This window comes from Mastigoproctus giganteus, chromosome 7 (genome assembly GCF_048544385.1).
Source record: "Mastigoproctus giganteus isolate SK-2022 chromosome 7, ASM4854438v1, whole genome shotgun sequence".
NCBI lineage: Eukaryota > Metazoa > Arthropoda > Arachnida > Uropygi > Thelyphonidae > Mastigoproctus > Mastigoproctus giganteus.
Window position 1 is genome coordinate 65630211 of NC_143581.1, and position 25084 is coordinate 65655294.

General features: G+C 36.2%; 1 protein-coding gene across 3 annotated transcripts in view; it reads left to right on the forward strand.

The window, feature by feature from the left end:
- The window catches only part of LOC150082968 (putative phosphorylase b kinase regulatory subunit beta), a 735196-nt gene that overhangs the window by 383378 nt on the left and 326734 nt on the right, over positions 1 to 25084 (forward strand). For all 3 annotated transcript variants that reach the window (XM_090377701.1, XM_090377699.1, XM_090377700.1), the window contains exon 17: positions 22637 to 22741. In XM_090377701.1, the coding sequence (XP_090233827.1) occupies positions 22637 to 22741 (105 nt within the window). The remainder of the gene's footprint in view (positions 1 to 22636; positions 22742 to 25084) is intronic.

Below are 25084 nucleotides of genomic sequence, written 5' to 3' on the forward strand. Positions count from 1 at the left end.
TGAAGGCTTGCTCCATAACTTCAGCATCTATGGTTAATTCCTCCTTGCATCCTTTCTGCTGTTCGGCCATTATGTTCTGACTCTCTAAAGTGGTCTGATATCTTCTTGGTTATGCAGCTGGTCAGGATCTTGTACATCGTTGAGAGGCATGTGATTGGCCTGTATTTCACCGGGTTTCTTGTATCTTCATCTTTAGTCTTCAGATATGTGACTCCTTCTGTGAGAAACTTCGGGATTGTCTCCGGGTTACTTATCATTCGAGTGAACTGCTCTGCTAGGTGCTTGTGTGTGTGCAGGTGAGCTTCTTGTACCAGTAGTTGTGGATGTTATCAATTCCCGGAGTTTGCCAGTTGTGGGTGTTCCTGATTGACTGTTTTACTTCTCGAATCGCTCACTCTCTCATCCCTTGTATGTCCTTCATTTTTTTCCGTTCTACTTCTATCCAGGTGCTCTGCTGTTATACCTTACTTCACTGCTCCAGATATTTCCCCAGAACTCTTCGATCGTCCTCTTTTCGGGTGGTCCGTTTCCTGCTTTCTCATGTTCACCCAGTTTCTTGTAGAGGGCTCTTTGGTCCTCATCAAAGATTCAGTTGTTAATAATAATAATAATTATTATTATATATTTTTTTATTATTATACTAGTATTAGTAGTAGTAGTAGTAGTGGAAAACGATGTGAGAAAGCAAGCTTATTCAGTTTTGACCAAAAAAAAAAAAGCCAACACTTCCCATTTTATCCAACAGTTTATCTAGTTCTTCCTTGAATTTATGACATTAGATGGGAGTTTGTCTAACAATCAACCAACCTGTGACTGAAAGCAAGCTTATGCACACCTGACCTACAAACATCCTTCAGGCACTGCTGCTCCTCCTCACCGTAGCCAGGTGAGGAGGAGCAGCAGTGCATAGCACACTCTTCTTGATTAGACCGGGGTTCGAGCCCGTGACCACTAAATATGGAGGATGCGGAAAAGTCAGGGAATGACCACCGCATATCCCCGGAGCAATATGGTCTTAGTTGCTAATGCTCCTAAAAACCAAATAATAAACAAACAAACAAACCAACATCCTTCAATTTAAATTTTTGTCCTCCTGTGTGTGTGTGTGTGCGCGCATGTGTAGTCTGAGCAAGAGGAAGGATTTCATCAACATTAGGCTTACTCAATCTGATCTCCTCACAGGTGCCTAATCTCCATATCTTGTAATTTGCAAATTGGAAGACTTTCCTGGTAAGAGCATCATTTTACTCCCTTTGCCAATATTGTTGCTCTGCTCTGCACTCATTCAAGCAGCTCCACATCCTTCCTAAAATGAGTCTTCCAGACCTGTATGCATTACTCCAGATGTGGTCTAACCATTTCCTTATACAATGGGTTAATCACCTTATCTCTGCTGGTAAAATTCCTGTATATACGAAATCCCATTAGCAGTGCAGAACATTACCATGTCCTGGTAGCATTTTGCACCACTCAGAGAACTTCATATCTGACTGCACATTTACCTCCAGGTCTTTTTCATTTTCCACTGCACTGAGTGTGAGTAATTCAAGGCATAGACTTAAATGGCTGTCAAATGAACTAATGAGACTCATAGCACTGAAGAAAAATGCATGGGATACATATAAATTATCAGGTGATACAGATGCCTACAGTAGATATAAACTGGTCTGCAATCATGTCACAAAAGTGGTTAGACAATCTCAGGCAGATTACAAGAAATCTCTGGTAGAGAATGAAAAAAAAAAAAACTTCTTTACTTATGCAAACTGTAGAAGGAAGATGTTGAATCACATTGGTCCACTAGATACAAATGGATTAGCTGTTGATGATCCTGCTCAGACTGCAGACCAATTGAATAGGTATTTTGCATCTTCATTTACACATGATTTAATGATAGTGAAGCCAAAAGTGAGTCAAATTTTGGCAGGGAGCTGAACGACTTTGTGATTCAGCTGCCCACCAAATGACTTAGTTACGAGGGATGTTCAATAAAGAATGATCATAATTTTTTGTGAAAAACTACTGCTTGCTATATATAGCTGAGCTGTGGAATTGAAGACCAAACAAAGCTACATCACATAGCAACTATGCAATTGACTCATGTTCACGGTGTGACCTTACTGGTCGATGAAGTTTATGTCTGTTCTGTTTTGCCTACATAACAATGGATGGGACATGATATATGAGGAAGAGAATGTTTAAATGGGGATATAATTCAATCACAAAAATCGGCAGGCCTGAAGCATCAACCACTACTGTCACCACAGAAACCATAAACACTGCTTCTGCAATTATGAGAGAAGATTGTCTTATAATAGAGGCAACTGGCAGAGGTGTTGAGAATATTATGAGAAGTATGCATTCTTCATGACTATTTGTATGCGACACTTGTTTGTGCATGCTGGGTTCCAAAACTACTCACACCTGAACAACATCAAGTTTGCATGGTTGTTTGTCAGGAGCTGCAACGGATGATTAATGCGACTCGGTGGGCAGGAGCAGTGCGTAGTACACGCTTCTTGATTAGACCGGGGTTCGAGCCCGTGACCACCAAATACGGAGGCTGCGGAAAAGTTAGGGAATGACCATTGCATATATCCCCGGAGCAATATGGCCTTAGTTGCTAATGCTCCTAAAAACCAAATAAAAACAACGGATGATTACTGAAGATGGTGAGGTTCTGTGCAAGGTAATAATGGTGGATGAGACATGGCTTTATCATTTCGACGTAGAGAGTAAACAACAAAGCTCAGTTTAAAGGTTATGTCATCACCAACATAGCCTTTAGCAAAAGTTGTGGCTTCTATGCAGGAAAGATTATGGTCATCTCTTTTTTTGATAATCAAGGAATGGTTTACCAGCATGTTGTGTCACGTCATATGACTTTTTAGGGGCCTTACTACAGAACTGTACTGTACACTTTGCAGAACCACATTTGTTGCAGGTGGCCACAACTGCATACTATTGGGTCCTGCAATACTACAATGCAAGACCTTATATTGCTCATACTGTCATCGAGTACTTAGCAAGCATTAATGTAAGATGTGTTCTTTATCTGCCCTACAGCCCTGATCTTGCACCCTGCAATTTTTTTTATTCACGAAGTTAAAGAAGGAGCTGCAAAGAAAATGTTTCCCGTCATCAGAAGTTGTATACATCAGAGACAATTCTGAAATACATGTCAAAAAATGGATTCCACCATGTGTTTAAAGAATGGCGGAAACGGAGTGAGTTCATTTCATCAAATGGGGACTACTTTGTAAATGATCATCAAAATATGGTTGATTAATAATGGTAGGTTGTGAAAAAAAATTTGTGACCGTTCTTTATTGAACAGCCCTCGTAGTATAAAAAGTCTAGTAGCTTCTGGTGAGTATGGGCTTGGCACACCCAGGGTTCTGAGCTGGATATCATCATTCTTCTCTTTATTGGTGATTCCTTTCTACTTTCTCTCTCTCTCTCTCTCTCTCTCTCTCTCTCTCTCTCTCTCTCTCTCTCTCTCTCTCTCTCTCTCTCTCTCTCAATTTTTTTTGTTTGGTCAGTGAGCATAAGCCTCAGGCTTCCTTGCACCATATGGATTATTATAATAATAATAATAATAATAATAATAATAATAATAATAATAATAATACAGGGGTCCTCGTTATCCAAGGATAATTTGTTCCAGAAAATTTCACTTAAAACAAGAACCAATTTTCGTAATGTGTATTATGTACTTGTACATAGTAAAAAAAAGTGGCGGAACTGAAAAATGAGACAATTATTTTATTAAACTAGGTTGAACAGTGTAAGGTTAAGTAAAAAAAAAGTTTATTGAAGTTACACTTTTTTTTTTTGCTGTATTTTTTCAGATAAAATTGTGTCTTAGCATTCTGAATGAATGTTGTGTCTTTAACTTCACGCTTAACTTTTGCTGCACAATCCTGAAGAGGATCATTCTCACAAAAATATTCAAGTGCTTGGTCAATTTTCTCAAGGGATTCCTTTAATTCTTTAATTTTCAAATCTTTAACCTGTGGTGGTCATCATTTTCGACTTCCTCTTCTGTGGGTAATTGGTCTAATACTGCTAGCTCCTCATTTGTAAGAGGTTTTGTGCTTGATTCAAGCAATTGTGCAATATCCCAGTCATTAACTTTGTGGAATCCTGCTTCTTTTGCAAGACACAATTACATTTACCCTCATGGGTAGCACAGTGGACAGAATCGCCCTCCTCCCCACACCGGGTGGAAAATTAGTAGTAGTAGTAATAGTGGCATGTGATTCAAGAAAGCAAGCGTATGAGCTTACGCAGCATCGGCTAAAAAAAAAAAGAGATTTTTACACAACCGTTCCCTCTAAATGTTTGTCCAGTTCCACCTTAAATTTATTTAACCTGTCAACTTCCACAACGACAGATGGAACTTTGTTCCAGCAATTAATAACCCGCTGGCTAAAGGAAAATTTCCACACATCTATTCTACATCTGTCTTTCCTCAATTTGAATGATCATAATTTATGCCCCCTTAGGTTTGTAATCTGAACAAGTGGAAGAATACCATCAGAATTCAGCATGCTGAACCCATTCAAGGGTTCAGTACACCTCAATCAGATCACCTCACAGGTGCATAGTCTCCAGCTGCTGCAGTTTACACAACTTAAGCATCTCTTGGTAAGAGGATCCCTTCATTCCAATCACCAGTCTTGTTGCCCTTCTCTGTACATGCTCACGCAAATCTACATCCTTCCTAAAATGAAGCCTCAGGACCTGTACGCAGTACTCAAGGCATGGCCTGACCATTGCCTTATACAGAGGGACGATCACCTTCTTTTCCCTGCTAGCAAAATTCCTGTATATCATTGCCAAAACCCCATGACCTGCCTTGGCAGCCTGTCTGCATTGCTCAAAAAACTTCATATCTGACTGCACAATTACTCCCAGGTCTTTTTCATTTTCTACCACCTTAAGTGTAGTACCACACAGTTGGTACATTTCTCTGGGGTTACTTCTACCCATATGCAGTACTTTGCATTTGTCAATGTTAAACTTCAGTTGCCACTTCTAGCCCATCTTCCCAAATTTCCTAGATCCTGTTGCAGTAGCACACTGCCATTACTGTCATTGATAACCCTGCCAACCTTTGTATCATCTGCAAACTTCGATACTAAGCCTGATATACTTTCATCAATATCATTGATAAATATACAAAACAACAGTGGACCCAACGCCGAACCCTGTGGGACTCCACAAATAACATTAGTCCACGAAGAGCAGCGCCCATTGATTACCACCCACTCATATCCATTGTAGCAACTTACCCTTAATACCATTCTGCTCCAATTTGTACAATAGTCTTCCATGCCCAACAGTGTCAAAAGCTTTCCTGAAATCCAAGTAAATGATATCAAAATTATTTTTTGCATCCAGTTCCTTTGTAACCCCATCATAATAAACAAACCCATGCTGCGTCAGAATTATTGCTGCAGTCTTGTTTAGATGATCCTGCAATGCATCTTTAACCAGTGACTCCATTATTTTTCCAGGAACAGAAGTTAAACTAACCGGTCTGTAATTACTCTTGTCACCCTTTGATACCCCTTTGTGGATTGGGGATACATTTGCACATCTCCAGTCCGTGGGAACCTCCCCTGAGTCCAAGGATGCTCTTATAATTATGGCTAAGGGTTTGCTTACTTCCTTTGCAGCCTCCTTTCATATAACTAAATAGATCCCATCCGCCCCAGGATGAGATCATCACTTCAACAATTTCTCCTCCACCTTGCTCTCCAGTTATTACAAAATCATTAAGTACCCTGCTACAATTTGATAACCATCTGGCATTTTTCGTCAATAAGTCCTCATGTGTGAATGTAGATGGAAAATACTCATTCAGATTGTCAGCTATCTGAGCAGGATCATCAACAGTCGAACCATCGATTTCAAGTGGACCAATCAGATTCATCCCCTTTCTTTTAGAGTTTGTATAAGTAAAGAAATCCTTTCTGTTTTTCTTAGCATCCTTTGCCAAAGATTTCTCATAATCTGCCTTCGCCTGCCTAACCTCCTTTGTGACTTGATTACAGACTAACTTATATTTGTCATAGGCTTCTGTGTCATGTCACCTGATAATTTATATGCATCCCATGCATTTTTCTTCTCTGCCACGAGTTTCATTAGTTGTTTTTGACAAACATTTAGGCCTAAACCTTGAACAGTATTTCTTAATCGTAATGAGACTAGTGGCTTCCATGATTAATTCCTTGAATGCTTCCCACTTAGAATTTACTGTTGGTAACATCATCAGTTGATCCCACTGAACAGAATTTAAAAACTGTGTGAGACCACTGTAGTCACCTTTACGAAAGCAAAATCCTTTTCCTTTACCCCTGACGGTAATTATATCTTTAAGTAAATCCCACATTAGGACACTGTGATCACTGCCACCTAGTGGTTTGTTTATCTGCAAATTCTTAATACATGAATGATCACTGCTGATAACCAGATCAAGAGTATTATCCTCTCTGGTTGCCTGTCAAACATGCTGCTGCAGAAAAAAGTCATCCAGTAAATCCACAAAAGTCTTACTAGTGTGCGAGTAACCAACCCACAAGTTTCAGTCAATATCTGGGAAATTAAAATTCCCCATTGAAGACATTCTGATTTACTAGCCCACTCTATTTCTCTGTATGATTGTTCATTGTACTCATTCGAGTCATTAGGCCTATAACACACTCCTACTCTTATTTTTGCTTTCACAGTGCTTATGTCACACCAAACTGATTCAACAGTACACTGTCCATCTGTATTAACTGGATGCACTTCTTTTGATTTTATGTTTTTCTTAATTAACAGACCCGAGTTCGAATCCCATCTTACAGGAGGAATTTTTATGGGTCCTTTTCACAACGTGGCTGAGTTAGGTCTCAGGTGAGGGTAGCATGGTTTTTTCCTCCCGGAAACTCCGATTTTTCTTCCTTGCTGGACAGAAAATCACCCTCAGAACACACGCAATTTGCAGACAATATGCACGGAGCAACATGGCCTTAGTCGCCGATGCCCCTAAAACCCAACAACCAACCAACAATTTCATTTTGTTACCCAGTCAGTTGCATTCTTAATATTAATGAAAGGAATCAGGGTATAACTTTTTCCATGAGCTATTCATTAATGTAGACAAAATTTCTTTCCAAGCTGGGCGCCTCCGTAGCCAGGTGGGCAGGAGCAGCAGTGCGTAGCACATGGTTCTTGATTAGACCAGGGTTCGAGCCCGTGAGCCACCAAATATGGAGGATGCGGAAAGGTTAGGGAATGACCACCGCAAATCCACGGAGCATTATGGCCTTAGTTGCTAATGCCCCTAAAAACCAAATAATAACAATAACTTTCCAAGCTTCTCCAATCATTTTTATACCGTGAAGAATATTAAAACTTTTCCAAAAATCGTCTGTGTTATTTTCATTGCATTCTTCATGTCGTAATCTCGTAACCTTGCAACCTCGTAACTGTGGGGACTCGGTTAATGAATACTCGGATAATGGGGACTCCCTGTAATAATAATAATAATGTCCCTGAATGCTTCCCATCTAGAATTTGCTTCTCTGTCTTCTCAGTGCATAGAATTTAAAATTGTCTGATACCACTGAAGTCACCTTTATGAAAGCAAAAACCCTTTTTCTTGCCTTTGAAAGTAGTTACAGCTTTAAAAAAATCGCAATTCAAATCGTTGTGATCACTGCCAACTAGTGGTTCTTTTATGTGCAAGTTCCTAATGTACAAAGGGTCACTTCTTATAATCAGATCAAGTCAGTTGCTTTCTCTTGTTGCCTCTCAAACATGCTGGTGTAGGAAACAGTCATCCAGTAAATCCACAACAATCTTGCTACTGTGTGAGTGACCAACCCACAAAGTCCAGTCAATATCTGGAAATTCCCCCGTTATAAGACTTCCTGAGTTACTGGCCTACTCCATATCTCTGTATAGTTGTTTGTTATACTCATCACAGTCGTTAGGTCTTGAGCACACTCATACCTTCACTTTTGTTTTCCTAGTGTCACACCAACCTAACCCAACAACTGGCCCAGTGCATCCAGTGACCACCCATGTCCACTAGATGCACTACTTTAGAATTTATGCGCTTCTTAACTTAGAGTAATAACCCCCCCTTCCTGTCCTGTCCTTTCTGTACACATTATACTTCCCATATTCAAATTCTGAATCCTTTATATCTGAGTAACACCACATTGAATTATTTGTATGCTTACAACACAAAGCTCAAGATTTTGTAATGAATTTTTTTTTTTTTTTTTTTCTGGTAGTTGTTGACGCATAGACTTCTGTGGCCATAATGCACCTCCCAAGGTTTTTGCAGTACTTTGATCCAAGCCCAAGGCTGGAATCGAACCCGCAACCTTTGGGTTGCCAGACAGGCATTTTACCCACCCGGCTAGCCCGGTCGGCTTGTAATGAATTGTTAAGTGATGCACATCATTACAAAAATCAGAATGTGCACAACTATGATGCTTTAATTTTAAATTCTTTTATCCATAAACTGATACTGCTAGGTTTTGTTTATTTTAAGTAAATGTTATTGAATTCTTTAACGATATTTTCAGGATTCATGTTTTTAAACACTCACCATTTATACCCATTGCTTTCATTTTTTGCATTGTATCTTAAATGTAAAAAAATAATAATAATAAAATCAAAAAGTTGCAATAATTTAATGATAAACCTGTTAATTATGGACAAAAAGTATAATTTACAAATTTAATTTCATGCTAGTTTTCACTCTTCCTGCAGTAATGGAAAGCCATTTGGCCAGAGGAGTTTATATTCATGAATTGCTTGCATTACAGTAGTAATGCACAGGGGCATATTCAGGGGTTGGCAGAGGGGGCATGTGCCCCTCCTTAACCAAAAATTTTAAATTAAAGAAAAAGAATGCAGGAGACGTTCTAAAAAAAAACTCAAAAGCCTGGTTGCCACCCCCCCCACTTACAATGATAAATAAAATAAAATAAATTTTCTGTTTATACTCTGGGATGACCAAACGGTCAGAGGAGTTTAAAAGATACACAGAATACAAGAAACAGCACCGTATTCAGCAGTCACGGGCTTGAACCCTGGTCACTCAAGGCACGTGTACTTATGCACCCGCGCGCCTGACCACTAGTCTACGGCAGCCTACGGATACCTGGATACACCACTGGTAATGCATAAAGTAGTCTGTTGTATTCATTGGGAATACTAATAGTGCTATTTTTTATTTTATTTTTACCTGTTTAGGTTAAATATGTGCTATTTTTGCAACTCTTCAGGCAACAGAACAGTATGTTGTCTGTTTCATGATATGTTTTGTGATTTCCTAGTGTCACACCAACCTAACCCAACAACTGGCCCAGTGCATCCAGTGCACTATTCTTTCTTTAAAATTATCCAGAACTGTTGTGATTTACGAATTATGATTTTTCTTCTCTTCTCAATTCTTCTCAGTATATTCAAACAGAAGCATTATGAATTTACTCAGAAATTTTATCCTTTTTTTCCTAAAATTGATACAGCTAAGCCCTGTATTCAATGTGTATGCTAACTCCATATTGTGACCATTGTTTTCATACATTTCTATGACCTTTTTCTTTATGCCCAAGCTGATCACCTTCCTCCTCTTACTGCACTTTCCACAACAGCATTTTTATGACCTATTCTTAATATAGAGAGAAAAGGTTTCTATTAAGATAATTCATTATAGTGAGAACTCGTTAAATAAAAATTCATGAAACAAGAACTGTGTCTGTACTACAATCATAATAATCTGTGAGGGTATGATGGGGAACAGGTATCCCATCATCCCCCCACAAATGAAACTCGCCTCATTTTAAAACTTCTTTGAAAAACAAAATTTGAATTTATTAATCTTTAGCTATTAGAACATAATGAAATAATGTTAAAATGTTCCTTAAAGCTTGTTTCCTTTAGAAGATTTAAAAACATTGTATCTCAATCATATTTATTTTCCTCGTTTAGGTCATAAACAGAACTTCACATTTTATGTTTTGTTCATAAATTGCCATGACCACTAAGGTAGAAAATTTTAAAACTAATCATTTTGACAATGAATACCAGTACTAACCATTTTATATTCTTTTATAAACATCCTTCTTTATTAAGATGGTCTTAAAGATAAGTACTGTAGATACTGAGATTACTGTCTTTCACCATTCTGTAATATTATAGGCAGTGTGATTGCAAATTATCTTCCAATTTTAAAAATTTATTCTTCAAAACAAAAAAACATGCAAGCTATATCAATAAAAGAAAAAGTTTTTTCCCAAATATTCGGAATGCTGTTCTCTTTTGTGGTTGTACAACACTAAAAATAGCATGGATCGGACACTCCATTCATGAATAGTAATAAAAACTTACTGAAAATGGATGCATCTTCAAAGTGAAAGTACAAGAATGGCTTACTACAAGTTGCATCCAGCACACATTACATCAACGATTTCCAAACTGGGAGGCACGAACTAGTGCAAAAGGAGGCGCGAAAAGTTTAACAGAAATGTAATTTTCATAACATAACATATATAAATAAAAAACTATATACATGAGTTTAATAAACAAAAGCAAACCTTCAAAAAAATAGTTTCTGTTCCATCAAATGTATTGCTAGCGTCATACCAAGTTTCTTCAGAATCGTGAAATGTAAAAAACCACACACAATAGGAGAAACTCTAGTTTTGCCGAAGAATTAGAAATTGCATAAGGATGTTTTACTTCAAGGGAGGCGCCAGGAAAATTTTACAGGTCAAGGGAGGAGTGGGTTCAGAAAGTTTGGGAAATGCTGCATTAAGTTTTGGGTTATACCTGTTGACAAACAGGTATATCCCGAAACTTAAAATATTTTGTGCTGTTATTGATGACAAAGTGTACAGTCCACTCTTTGCCAACTCAATAATCAATAATATCACATACTATATATGATATAATACAGTTGTGGCTGATGACCTAACTACCGGAGGAATGAACTAGCTTTACAATTCCCAAATGAGTAGCTACCTGATCATTGGATAGGGAGTCAGTTTCCTGGCCAGTTCATTTGCTCAATTTACCACCCAAAATAGAAAAGTTTTTGTTTATCTGGAATCAGGATCAGATTTGGAAGCGTGTTTCTCTGAGTCTGGCAGTAATGAAGGTCAGTTTGACTGTTTTGTATAATGCCATTGGCTCTGCAATATTTCAGTGCAAGGGGAGGTTGCTAATGTAGATATTTTGGCAGCTGAAGCATTCTGTGAACAATAGCTGAAAAAGATCACTGAAGAGGGACAGCAAAAGTATATCGTGGCAAAGGTACACTGAATTGGCTTTGCATTAGCAATCCCCCCCCTTACTTGTGTAGGAGTGGACTGGTCTTTGGTGCTGATGAAAGCTTGATTTATGAACAGCTGAAATAAAACTGTAATTCACACAAATGTCGATCAGTTTTTGAGTGTCTGTGAGAATGGGTCAGCATGAACATCTTTCCAGCTTAAAATCAGAATGATTTGGGGACAAGACATGCAGGTGCCAATATTTCGACAACAGCCAACATGGTCAAGTATACTATGGTATCAAGTAAACTACACCAGAACCTTACCACGAAACATCCGTCATGTGCACAAAAATGATTTGAATTTTTCAAATGCAAAATAGGAAGCAGAGTTCTTTTATGAATTTGATTACAACAGTATCAAATCAAGCTCGAGGGGTTAATTATAAGGTCACCCAATTGGTAGCCAAATCCAAAATGCCTCATACAGTTGCAGAATCACTTATTTTAACAGCCTGCATTGAAATTGTTAACACTGTGCTTCGAGCAAAAGAAGCAAAGGAAATAGAAAAAGTGCCACTTTCGAATAACGCTATTAAATAGGTGCATTGAAGACATATCAGATGATGTAGAAACAAAATTAATTCAGAGAATTATCAAATATAAAATATTTTCATTGCAAATTGATGAATCTACAAACGTTAGTAACTGTGCTCAATTAATAGCACTAATCAGAATCATTGAAGAAAAAAGAGGCCTGAAAGAACATTATTTGTTCTGCAAAGAACCGCCAAATCATTACTGGGGATGAAATATTCAAAGTGGTATTTGAGACAAATAAGATAAATGGAAAGATTGCTTAAGCTTGTGTACTAATGGTGCAGCTGCAGTGATCAGAAGAGTTAAAAGTCATCAAGAGTCCTTTCTGAAAACCCAGAAATTCAGATAATATATTGTTTATTCATAGAGCAGCTCTCGATCTAAAAGTTTGCCTGTGGATCTGAATTCCACATTACATGATGTTATCAAGATGGTGAATTTAATAAAATCCACATCGTTAAAGTTACGTCTGTTTTTCAGCTTTGTGTGAAGAAATGGGATCGGAATATCACTCTCTGCTGTTTCACACTGAAGTACGTTGACTGTCAAATGGAAAAGTTTTATCAAGAGTTTATGAGCTAAGAGAACAGTTAAATTTTTTTTGTGAATAATTCTTACTTTGCAGATTTTATGAAAGATAGTTGGCTCCAAAAACTAGCTTACTTAACTGGTATTCTTGAGCACCTGAATGAGCTAGTCACTGCCAAATACGGAGCATACGGAAAGGTCAGGGAATGACCACCGCACCGGAGAAATATGGCCTTAGTTGCTAATGCTCCTAAAAACCAAATAACAACATAACAACAACAACAACAACAACCTGAATGAGCTAAATCGAAAATTGCAAGGATCACATGAAAAGATACTAATGTGTCCGGATAAGGTTTACGGATTCAAAGAAAAAATAAGGTTAAATATGGATCGCTAATGATGTTTAATCGGTGTTATAATTTAAATCCTAAAAAAGAATTGTTGGAATTCGTAGAGTAACATTTGTGTTTGCTTCAGGAAAAACTTCGTCACTATTTTGAAATACTTAATGTAAAAAAATTTTGGATTCGAAATCCATTTGCATTATCCCTAGAAATTCCAGCATTGCATTTATCAATGAAAGAAAAAGAAGAATTGTTAGATTTAAGAAATGATTGCATTTTTAAGTACAATTTAAAGAAATCAAGTTATCTGAATTTTGGTTAATGGCAAGAGAGGAGTTTCCTTCAATTGGAGAAAAAGAAGTTGACACCCTTTTTCCATTTGCTACCACCTATTTCTATGAACAAAGTTTCTCATTGATGGTGACTATCAAGAATTCAAGAGATCATCATTAACAAGTCTAGATCAAGAGTTACATACCCATTTCAAGAATAAACACAGATATAAAAATATTATGTTCACAGAAGCAAGCTCAAGTTTCTCATTAAAAAAAATTTGAAAAGATTTTATTTTGAAGTTTTGTATGAATTTAGTATTAAATATTTAATAACTTCCGTAGCATTTATATTTTACTTTTCTTATCATAATTAAATATATATAATATAATGCAAATGTAATAAATTTTTTCACAAAGTCCTTATAGACACCCCAAAATGTGCCCCAGTTTATCTCTGTGTGCTGTACAAAAATTATAATTTTTCAAGTGTGCCCTGGCGCGAAAAAGGTTGGGAAGCACTGTCCTATGCTGATGAATTTTTCGTTATGATTATGGAAATGCTAACTATGAAGCAGAAACAAGCTACTAATATATTAGATAAGTTGAGCTACAAATTATACTGTCCTGTCAAAATATTATAACCACCTACCTAATAGTGGGTAGGTACATCCTCTTCTTGCTGCCAGTACTGCTGCCACATGGCAAGGCTTGGACTCTGTCAGGCCTCTGGACATTGCAGGAAGTATGTTATAACATGTTACCAGGATTGTAATCTGTACAGTAGTTCATGGTGGAGAATCCAGATTCTGGATGTGTCAATCAACATGATGCCAGAAATGTTCTGTGGGATTCATATTCAGCGAATTCAAAAAATTCCAAAAAATAATTTTGATATCATATACTTATATTTCAGGAAAGCTTTTGATACTGTTGCACTTGGAACAGTATCAAAGACGGAAGACTGCTGTACAAATTGGAGCAGTATGGCATTAAGAGCAAGTTGCTGCTGTAAATAAAGGGATGGTTGAATGCGAGAAGACAGTGATAATCAATGGACACTGCTCTTTCTGGACTAATGTTATTAGTGGAGTCCCCCAGGGTTCAGTGTTGGACCCATTGTTCTTTTCTATATTTACCAATGATATCGATAAAGGCATATCAGGCCTAATGTCCAAGTTTGTAGATGATACAAAGGTCGTCAGGGTTGTTAATCACTGAAATGACATTACACTAGTGCAACAGGATCTAGAAAAGTTAGGCAGATGGGCTAAGAAGTGGCAACTGAAGTTTAACATTGACAAATACAAAGTACTGCATATGGGTAGCAGTAATCCCAAAGTAACATACCAAATATGTGGTATTACATTCAGGGTAGTGGAGAATGAAAAAGACCTGGGGGTAATCGTGCAGTCAGATATGAGGTGTTCTGATTAGTACAGAGGTTGCCAGAGTTTTGTCAATAATATACAGGAACCTTGCTAGCAGGGATAAGGAGTTGATTATCCCTTTGTATAAGGCTATGATCAGGCCACACCTTGAATACTGCACACAGGTCTTTAGACCTCATTTTAGGAAGGATGTAGAGCTGCAGGAATGAGTACAGGGAAGGGCAATGAGATTGGTGATGGGAACAAAGGGGTGCTCTTACCAAGAAACGCTTCAGTCCTGCAAATTGCAGCATCTAGAGACTACGCACCTGCAAGGTGATCTGATTGAGGTGTATGTTTTGAGCTGGCTGAATGATGATGGGATTCTTTCTCTAGCTCAGATTATGAACCTGAGGGGGCATAAATTCAAATTGAGGAAAAACAATTGTAAAATAGATGTGTAGGAATTTGCCTTTAGCCAGCAGGTAGTTGATTGCTGGAACAAACTTCCATCTGATGTTTTGGAAGTTGATAGCTTAAATAAATTCAGGTAAGAACTGGACAAACATTTGGAGCAAATGGATGGTTGAAATGGGAAGTGGTTTTTTTTTTTTTTTTTTTTTTTGGCTGATGCTGTATAAGCTTGCTTTCTTGCATCATATGCTTCTACTAATGCTAATACTAATTTGACTGCTAAGGTGTCATCCATGTTCAGCAAACCACTCTCGAAGAATATTGGCAGTGTTGCAGGGTGTGTTTTTCCTGCTCAAACACACCTGGACCATCTTGGAAGACAGTCACCACCAATGGGTGTACTGCCTCCACATGACAAGGCTTGGACTCTGTAAAGCCTCTGAATTATTGTAGAAGGTATGTTGTACCAAGTTGCTAGGATTGCATTCTGAAGATCTGCTATAGTCCGTGGTGGCAGATCCAAGTGCTGGATGTTTTAATCCGTGTAATCCAAGTGCTGGATGTTTTAATCCGTGTAATCCTAGGAATGTTCTATGGGATTCATATCCAGTGAATTCTGCTTTCAATGTATTGAGCAATACTAGCAATGTGGCTGAGTGAATTATCCTGCTAAAACGCACCTCTGCTTTCTGGGAGGATAGTCACCATGAATGGGCATACCTGGCCAGCCACATTATACAGATAGCTTTTAGTGTTCAGATGCTGTCTGGGAGGGGGGTAGGTACGAGTGGGGGCTCCAAGAGATTCCCTTCCCTATTCCAAAACACTGCTGTCACCTACCTGTTTCTGTTTGACAAGGACGTTGGAGTGATTGCTCTCTGCAGTTTGTCACCAATACCCTCCATCTACATGGCACAACAGTAAACAATTTGGAATGGGCAGCTTTTTTCCTGTCATCAGTGGTCCAGCGACACTGTTCATATGCAAACTTCAGGTATCATCACTGCTAATGGATGGCCATAAGCATTGGTACCTTGATCGGGTGCCTACCCATGCATAGGAGAGTTTGTTATGTCATGGTCTCGGAAACACCATGGTCATCTTGCGGTTGGAGTCCATGATCAGCCATTCCACCATTTTCTTTTTGTCGGCTCTTATAAGACAGGACAGCCTACATTCTTAAAGGAATTAGTAAAGGTCATTCACATTGAGTGAACTAGCTGGCCATTCAAAAAGGCCTACCCACACTATCTATCAATCTGAGTGGATAGGCAGCACTGACGTGAGCCCTAGAATGTTTCCTTTAACAAGTGGGAACACCATTGGGCATAAACAAATATCAGGATGATCATCACGCACTCTCCCAACAAAATGTCTTCCAAAAATTGTTGATAAGCTTGGCTGCTCATTCACCACTGAAGAACTGAAGCCTTATTAAGTGATCAAAATGATACTGATGGTATCATCAATATCATTTTGATCACTTACTAAGGCCTTTTTTTAATAAAGCAAGCTCTGCATGGGATACAATCATCAACTTGCACCATTTTCTTTCAAAAACAGAAGCAAGATGTGCAAGTTGATGATTCTATCTCATGCAGAGCTTGCTTCATTAAAAAACAGTATCTCACTTTCAAAACAGCTGTTCAACATGGCAACGAAAGAGCCATTAACAGCATTGTTCTACCTAAGGTTAATTGCTAGTTGAGAACACAACAGACATGTGGAGAATCAATACATCAGCACCGGTACTTGTACATCAGTCTTCTTGTATCACAGCTGCCAACTTTTGACTTGTGAAAAGCTAGTGATCAGATAAATGTAAGGAGAAAAACAGATTTTTCTGGGCAAAACAGGCAGAAAACAAGTTTTTTCACAACAGATAGGAGTTCTTGGCAAAAAAACAGGCAGAAAGCAAATGTTTCAAGTCCATACAGCACTAGAAATAAAATTACACTGATAACACATACATGTATTAAAATACAGCTACAGGATTATTTACAGGATGCTTTCAAATGTTAGCTTACCTATGATTTTTCTGTCTATGAATTTGTGCATGAATATAATAAGACATCAACTCATTATAATTGCTCCAAGAAAGATACTGTTGCAGACATAGCGCTCTTCAGAAATGTAGAAATGTAAAGTTTTGTCTATGACAATGGCCTTGCTATCTACACTTCACTGTTAATAGAATTTCCAAAATTTCACCAGAAAGAAAATCCAAAGTGCAAGTTTTTTTTGTTTGCACCTGGCTGAATATCCTCTCATATACTCAATGACATATCTGTCATTGAGTATATGAGGGGATATTCACTGCCATGAGAAATTTTTTGAATGGCAAGAGAAAAACTTGGAATAATTTTTTTATATTTCAAGCTTTGTTCTTGCACAAGAAAGCAAAACAAGGACCATTATTTTTTGAATTCTGACTTGATTCTAGATGTTTTTAGCTGTGAGATGTTATGCACATTGAATGTGTTCTTATTGGAATACAAGTGAATCTTATAATACTTTTGTTTTTCTATTATAGTGTTATTTATAGTGGTTATAAGTAGTGATGAGCATAATCGAATGATTAACAATTGAGAGATTTCAACAAACAAATGAAATAATTGAAGAATATAATCAAATGAAATAATTGAAGAATATAATCAAATGAAATAATTGAAGAATATAATCAAATGAAATAATTGAAGAATATAATCAAATGATATAATTCGATCATACCATTCATATCACATAATAAAATTATATAATTGATAGATCATAATCGAAATAATCTATTATAACCTCTTGCTTTTTGTTAAGTATTAGTTAAAAGTTAGTTAATAACATGGCACCTCCGTAGCCAGGTGGGCAGGAGCAGAAATGCATAGCACACACTTCTTGATTAGACCAGGGTTCGAGCCCGTGACCACCAAATATGGAGGATGCAGAAAGGTCAGGGAATGACCACTGCATATCCCCAGAGCAATATGGCCTTAGTTGCTAATGCTCCTAAAAACCAAATAACAAAAAAAACAGTTAATAACTTTCACTTTAGTGAATGGTTGTTATTGTAAAGTCAATCAGTGATGAAAAACATGATTGAAAATAATATATGAAAGTAAAAATACTGTTATACAGATATAACTGAAATGCTTTTATATACATGCATACAAATCAGATTAGCATTAGCATTAGTAGAGGCATACGATGCAAGAAAGCAAGCTTATGCAGCATCAGCCAAAAAAACAAACAAACCCTCCCTCACCCCTCCATTCATTCCAAATGCCTGTCCAGCTCAGCCTTAAATTGATTGATAGGAACTATCGATAAAAAGAAACATAATTTTATGTTTTAATATTGAATAGATTCAAAATAATATCAAATAGAAACAAAAGATATCACAACAAAAAGATTCAAAATTAATTTAATATTGTTTGCTAGAAACTTGGCATCTTTTGCAAGAAAATATTTTATCAATATCAGGTATAAGCTTTTATGATAATGCAGTTTTCAGTGGGATGATAAGTGCTCACTTCTTAATCTCGCCCTATGTGAAGTTTTAATTGTCTTTAGGAGTGAAAATAACTACTCACAAAGGTATGTTCTACCAAACATAATTAACATTCTCATAGCAAACATGTGCATTTCAACAAAATGCCTTGACAAGTAAGTCAGGAACACCAACTTCACTACACTTCTTTTCTTTTTTCTTTTTTTTTTTTTTTTTTTGTTGTTTTTTGTTAGTTGTTGGTACATCGGCTTATGTGACCATATTGCACCTCCCAAGGTTTTTGCATTTTCTACTCTGATCCAAGCCCGAGTCGGGATTCGAACCCGCGAACTTTGGGTCGGCACTACACTTCTCTTTTAGCACTATATTACACTGAATTTCAACAAGTTCCATTTGAATGTTACTTTTTTTTTTCTCAACATCAAAAGAAAATGGAGTGCAGAATAGTAAAAAATTGTTTTTACACATCTTGAATCCTTCAAATTGCTTCTCAAATTCAAATATTAATTCCTGAATATCTGAAGCATACTTGCCGAAATTGCAAGAACCAATAAATCTTGATAATTTTTACATCTTGGAAAATGAGTCAAATCACAATTTTTCAGTTGCCTTTCCCAAAGTCTGAGTTTTATCTTAAAAGCTTTAACGCAGTTGTACATAAACGTCACAACCTGATTTCGACCTTGAAGTTTTAAGTACAATTAATTTAAATGCCCCATAATATTTAAATGAAAGCCAAATCCTTAAGTTGTTCTGGTGACTCTCCTTTCATTTCTAAAAAAATTTTGATTTTTTGGCTTAGTACCCAAAATCGCTTCAAAACCTGATGACAGGAAAGCCACGAATTTCTGTATAATAAAGTAAACCTTACTGCTTACTTTCAATTTCCAAGAGTAATGAAGAAAACTGCCTTTGATTCAAACCTCGGGAATGTATAAAATTCACTGTACTGTTTTCTTAACAAAGTTCAGCACATGTTCCATTCTCACTACTTTTGAGCACAACACTTTCTGGTTTATAATGCAGTGAACATGATGAAACTGACTATCAGGAGCAATTTCATTCTGCTTAGCAATAATTTAGCTATAAATCCATTTGTCTTCCGTGTCATTGCTGCTGCACCATCTGTAGCCACACACACACACACACACACACACACACACACACACACACACACACTAGTTTTGATAACGGAAGGTTATACTTTTCTAAAAGTCATATACTTCCTTAAAAATATCTTCACCTGTTGTAGTGTCATTAAGAGAAAGAATATCAAGCAATTCTTCAGTCACAGTAAGATTTGCAACACATGCACGAATAAATATGGCTACTTGAGCCAGTCCACTAATATCAGTACGGAACGTCGATTATCCAGAACATCAGTTGTCCAGAATAATTTGAACAGATGATCTTTTTTTATTCCTGATAGTACAGTAAGTGCCAGTTATAGTGGTCACATTTGCAAATTGAATTTTGATTATAATAAGCGAAAGATCGAGTTTACTACCTGTTTATAACAGATTGTACAAACAAAAAGCCCAATAAACCGAAAACTGCAAATTGTTTTTATGGTTGTAACCCCTAGAATTCTATGTGACCTTCAGAAATGTGCTGTAGAAAAATATCACAGAGACTACTGGGTTTTCTCGAAAACCATGAGTGAATTTCAGATTAATTCAGCTCCAGATTCAGTAAGAATAACATCAGCCTGAAACTGTGCCATTTATTATTTTTCTGAATTTTTTACGGTAAAATGTGAACGAAAAGAAAATATGTAGTTTTAACATTTCAACAAAAAACAGAAATTATAAATAGAATTAGAAAAGGTGAAAATTTAGGAAATCTCTCCAAAGAGTTTAATGTGGGGATTTCAACAATTTATGACATCAAAAAAAATTCCAATGCTATAACAGAATTTGTGTCGATTAGGGATAGTGAAGGAGGATCTAGCAGGAAAAAAAAGACAGTCTTAACCTGAAAATGCTGCTTTAGAGAGTGGACTTTATTTATTTATTTTTTTTTTTTTTTGTTTTCCTCAGAAGCGAAGTTTAAGTGAACCACTGTTTGGCCCAATGTTGTGTGAAAAAGTATTGGATTTTAATAGAAAATTGAGAGGTAATGAAGATTTGGCTGAAAAACTTTAAACTGAGACACAGTATACATGAACTAGATATTCGAGGCAAGAAACTTTCTGCAGACGAATTGGCAGCGCTGTCCTTTAAAAGTAAGTTTGCTTCAGTTATAGCAAATAAGAGAAAGAAATGTTTATAATGTTGATGAGATAGGCTTATTATTATGGAATGCATTACTGAAAAAACCCTAACCACTTAAAGAGAAATGCCTGTACCAGATTTTAAGATGAGAAAATAGTGAGTTACAATTGCCATGTGTGCAAATGTCATTGGAATGCACAGATTGTCCATGCTTGTTATCGGTAAGTTGAAAAAACCCGAGAGCATTTAAAAATCTATCTAATTTTCTTGTTTTGTATAAAAATCATAAAAATTCCTGGATGGATGTTTCTGTTTTCCAAGATTAGTTTATAATTTTTTTATTTAATTAATCTTAATTATTTAATTTAATCATAAGGTAAGAATAAATTTATTTAATTAAATAATTGGATTAAATGTATTTAATCTTACTGGAAAAATTATCCGGAAAATTTGGCTATTCGGAAGAGGTCTGACCTCAATTATTCCGGATAACTGATTTTTTTTTCTTTAAGTTTTCCACTGATGTCAGTGGCAATTTCGTCAGTTCTTTCCACAACAGTATTTTGTGATAATGAAGTGTTCTGAAAAGTTTTAACTTTTTGAGGGCAAAGAATTTCATCAGTTTTCACCAGAGTGTAAAACCTACAAAATATCGTTGCCTGCATACTGCTTTAACAAATTCACCTTCACTAAAACACTTTGAATGTTTAGCTAAAAGTTCTGAAATAACATAACTAGCTTTAAACACACTCTCACTGTCTTCATAGATTTTTGTAAATACTTTTTGTTGTTTTTGAAGTGTCGATTTCAAATTTATTATCTTCTCATATTTTACCCAAGTATTGCTCATACTCAGAACGGTGTATTTCATAATGGTGTTTTAAATTATATTCCTTGGGGCACTAATATTGAGTCTACAAATTATACATAAAATCTTGTTGTTTACTTCAGAAAAGAAATAATCTTGCTCCCACCTTGTCTGAAAAATTCTGTGTCCATGTATGAATCTTTTCTTACTGCTCTTAGAATGTGACATGATTGATACCCTTCCTATAAGATAAAATTAAAAATAAATAAGTTTGGATCAATTAAATGAAAATTTGTGATGCAAAATAATTTCATATTTCTAATTATAAAGAAATTTATAATTTTCTTACCTTACATTGCAGGAAAGACTCATTGAGTGTAAAACCTACAAAATATCGTTGCCTGCATACTGTTTAACATAGAATGAATTTCTGAACTGAAGAAAAATTGCAAAGCCCTCCTCCACTACTTCACTTATCCACCGCTAGTTTACTGATAGGGAGTGACCTTCAAAACAACTTTCAAAGTACTTCCACCTGGTGTGGGAGAGAGAGAGAGAGGTGCTGGGAAGTGCTACCTTGCTTACGCAAAGGGCATGTGTAGACCAAGGTTAAAAGAGAATTTTATGATTTTTAGTTTTAAAATGAAATATTGGCCGTGATTTCCTGTATTTTTATTATTTTGTTGAATATTTCCCAATCAAATTTTAATCTGTTTGGTCTGCACTCGGGAGTGTTGTGGACTGCATGTGGCCCGTGAGCCGCATGTTTGACACCTCTTCTCTAATATATCAATTTGTTATTGCCCTTTTTAGTGCTGTAATACAGTGGTGCCTGCAAAATTTTTGCAGACACCACTGAATTGATATATACAGTGGTGTCAGGCACACTTGAAGGTTTATGAGAATGGAGAGCACCAGCCACTCAATTTGGAGCAAAAAGTACCATAATTAGCACAAAGAAAGCAATATAATAAGCCACAAAGAGCAAAATAAAGCAGAAACATCATGATTTGATAATCAAGAAGCGTATGCTACGCACTGCTGCTCCTTCCCACCTGGCTACGGAGGCATCCCAGTTTCCAGCATGAAATTGCTAGTTCTTTGAACACTATATTTTCATAAATTGTTTTGGGGGACATGATCGTACCTGTGGTATGAAGAGGCACTTTATATCAAGTTTGCACTGTATATAAATTCAGTATTGCTCTTTATTTCAGTGTTCTGATATATTAATTCAATATTGTTCTTTTTCTTAGTTCTGTGATATATCAATTCATTATTGCATTTTTTCCCCCCAGCTCTATCGAATTTTTGGGCAGACTGTAATATGCTACCCTCTGATATTTGAAGTCAGTGATTTTTATCTTTCCCACGATATGGCTCTTCTCATTAATGACATAAAGGTATTTATTACATATAATTAGCATTTTTAGGTGTTGTGCTTTTGAAATAAGTTGTAGTACAGGACAGCTTTGCTTAACATATTATTTGAAGTTGTATCATATTTCTCAGTAATGTAGTTAGATAAATAAAAATTCCTATCTGGGGTTCACAAATAGCAATATATTTTAACCCTGATTAATACTAGCTATAAAATTGATGATTAGAAAACCTTTGTTTTCTGCTGTAATTTAAAATAGTTCATGCATCTAATCCCATATGATAACTGTTTCATCATATTTTGAAATGAATTGCCATTTTAATTACTTCCTATGATCAGTTATTAGAAATAAGTTGTAAAATTTGCAAAGTCATAGTATTAGCCTAAGTTCAAATTCTTATTTATAATATTGTATGTACTTCTTTTAAATTTGTGTCAGGCTTCTCAAAGAGTGAGAGGAAGACACTGGTAAATCTCGATGCTTTTTGGCCTTCACCTCTGCAAACAATGATGACAAACAATTGCACATAGTACCCAAGGCCTCTATTATTGGAACCATCAATAAAATGGTTGGATTGTGCAGTATCTGAAAATCAGTACTCTTGGGATTGCTGGTTTTTTTAGCTTTTCCAATTCAAATACATGAACTCATGAGCACTTTAACAGTGTAAAGTTTTTAGGATCTATTTTTTTAACAGTCTGAGTACCATTTTTCACAAATTTTTTTCTCTTTTGATTCTTAAAAACTACAGAATTAGAAATAAAAGCTTATTTATTAATTTTTATATTATATTTACTTAATTTTATTTATACATTTAAGCAGTATTTATTATATGCCTTCATATTGATTTCATTTATTAAACAAAGCTATTACTAGGGTAAGCGTATGTGCATGTCATCTTGCCCTGACGCCTCATTACAAAACCACACCAACAAAACAAAAAAAAAAGGCCAAACTGACAAATGATTTCTTGTTTATGGTTACAACTATATATATAATTGTGTTTTGTTAAATTGAATTTAATAGTGTTACCATTTAAATGTTGAAAGCCTGAATACTCTTAATCTATCCCATGTTAATCTATCAAAGGTAGTGGTAAAATTTAAGCCAACATTGGTGCAGTAATGATATTTGGCCAGAATACTCTAGACCTGGGTGTTATTGTATTATTGTTAACTGGTTAAAAGTAGGATTAAGTAACGATCTACAGGTTAAAGGGTTAGACTGTGGATTGCTTTAGGGTTACGCTTGGTGATCTCGTCAAGTTATTGACATGTTTATGTTTCTATTGCCATGATCATAAATGCTATTATTAAACCTTTCTGCAAGATTTGGAGAAACATCCAACTGTATCCCTATGACTAAGAGTGGAAAGCGGATCCAGTTGTATTCTGGCATTGTTGATGTCAGATCTGTATTCTTCAATTCTCATAAACAGTTTGTGTTTAACTGGTTTAATTTAGGAATTATTACAACAGCAACAGTTGAGGCTGTAAATGGGAGCTTTGATGGCAAGAGTCCTATATTTTGGAGAGTTGGGAGCAGCAACTTTTAAAAGGCTTTTTAGGATCTCAGTCCCTGAGAATCTGATGATTGCATTTGGTTTCTGGTAATATTTTTTGTTATATGTTAATTATATTTCTCATGTGCCTTTATTGAGGGCATGTGAGGAATATGAGGAATTGAGTGCCCTTCTTGTCTTTCTTTTGCATTTTTGATGGTCCTATTTATGAGAGTGCTCGGATAACCATTGTTCATGAAAAAATAAACATACTTTGTTTCATCGTGAAGAGACTGAAGCCTGAATGTTGCAAAAACAACTTATAAAAATGAGTGCTTTTACAATTGATAATATGATTCTTAGGGGAGATAGGGTTTTTTTTTTTTTTTTATGAAAAACCCAATTACAAAAGGTATAGTGCTTGGAACCTATAGTATTTAGTACTATGCATTTGTGGTAGGCTGAGAAGACAGAAGATATTTGTTGACATTAGGCCAGATTTCTGTAGATTTTAATTTCTGAGAAATATGTGTAAAGGAAGATGTTCTAAAGTACAGAAGTAAAAGAGATAAATAAGGAAGAAGAAAATGCAACCTTGTGAGTTTGGAGTTGAACAGAACTGATTTCAAAGAAAGTGAGAATTACAGATGCCAATTCAGAAGAGAAGAAGAATCTATAGAAGAGGAATTCAGCAGAAACTGAAAGTCTGTGAGAAAGAGTGAAGAGAATTTGTAAGAAATGGTTCATTAATTAACCCTGCCTTGTTTATATGCCCCTCTTTCAAAAGAAGTCTAGAAGATTGAGAGAGGTTTTGGGGGTACAATCCTAGATGTGGGACCATTATTCCATGATAGAACAGATTT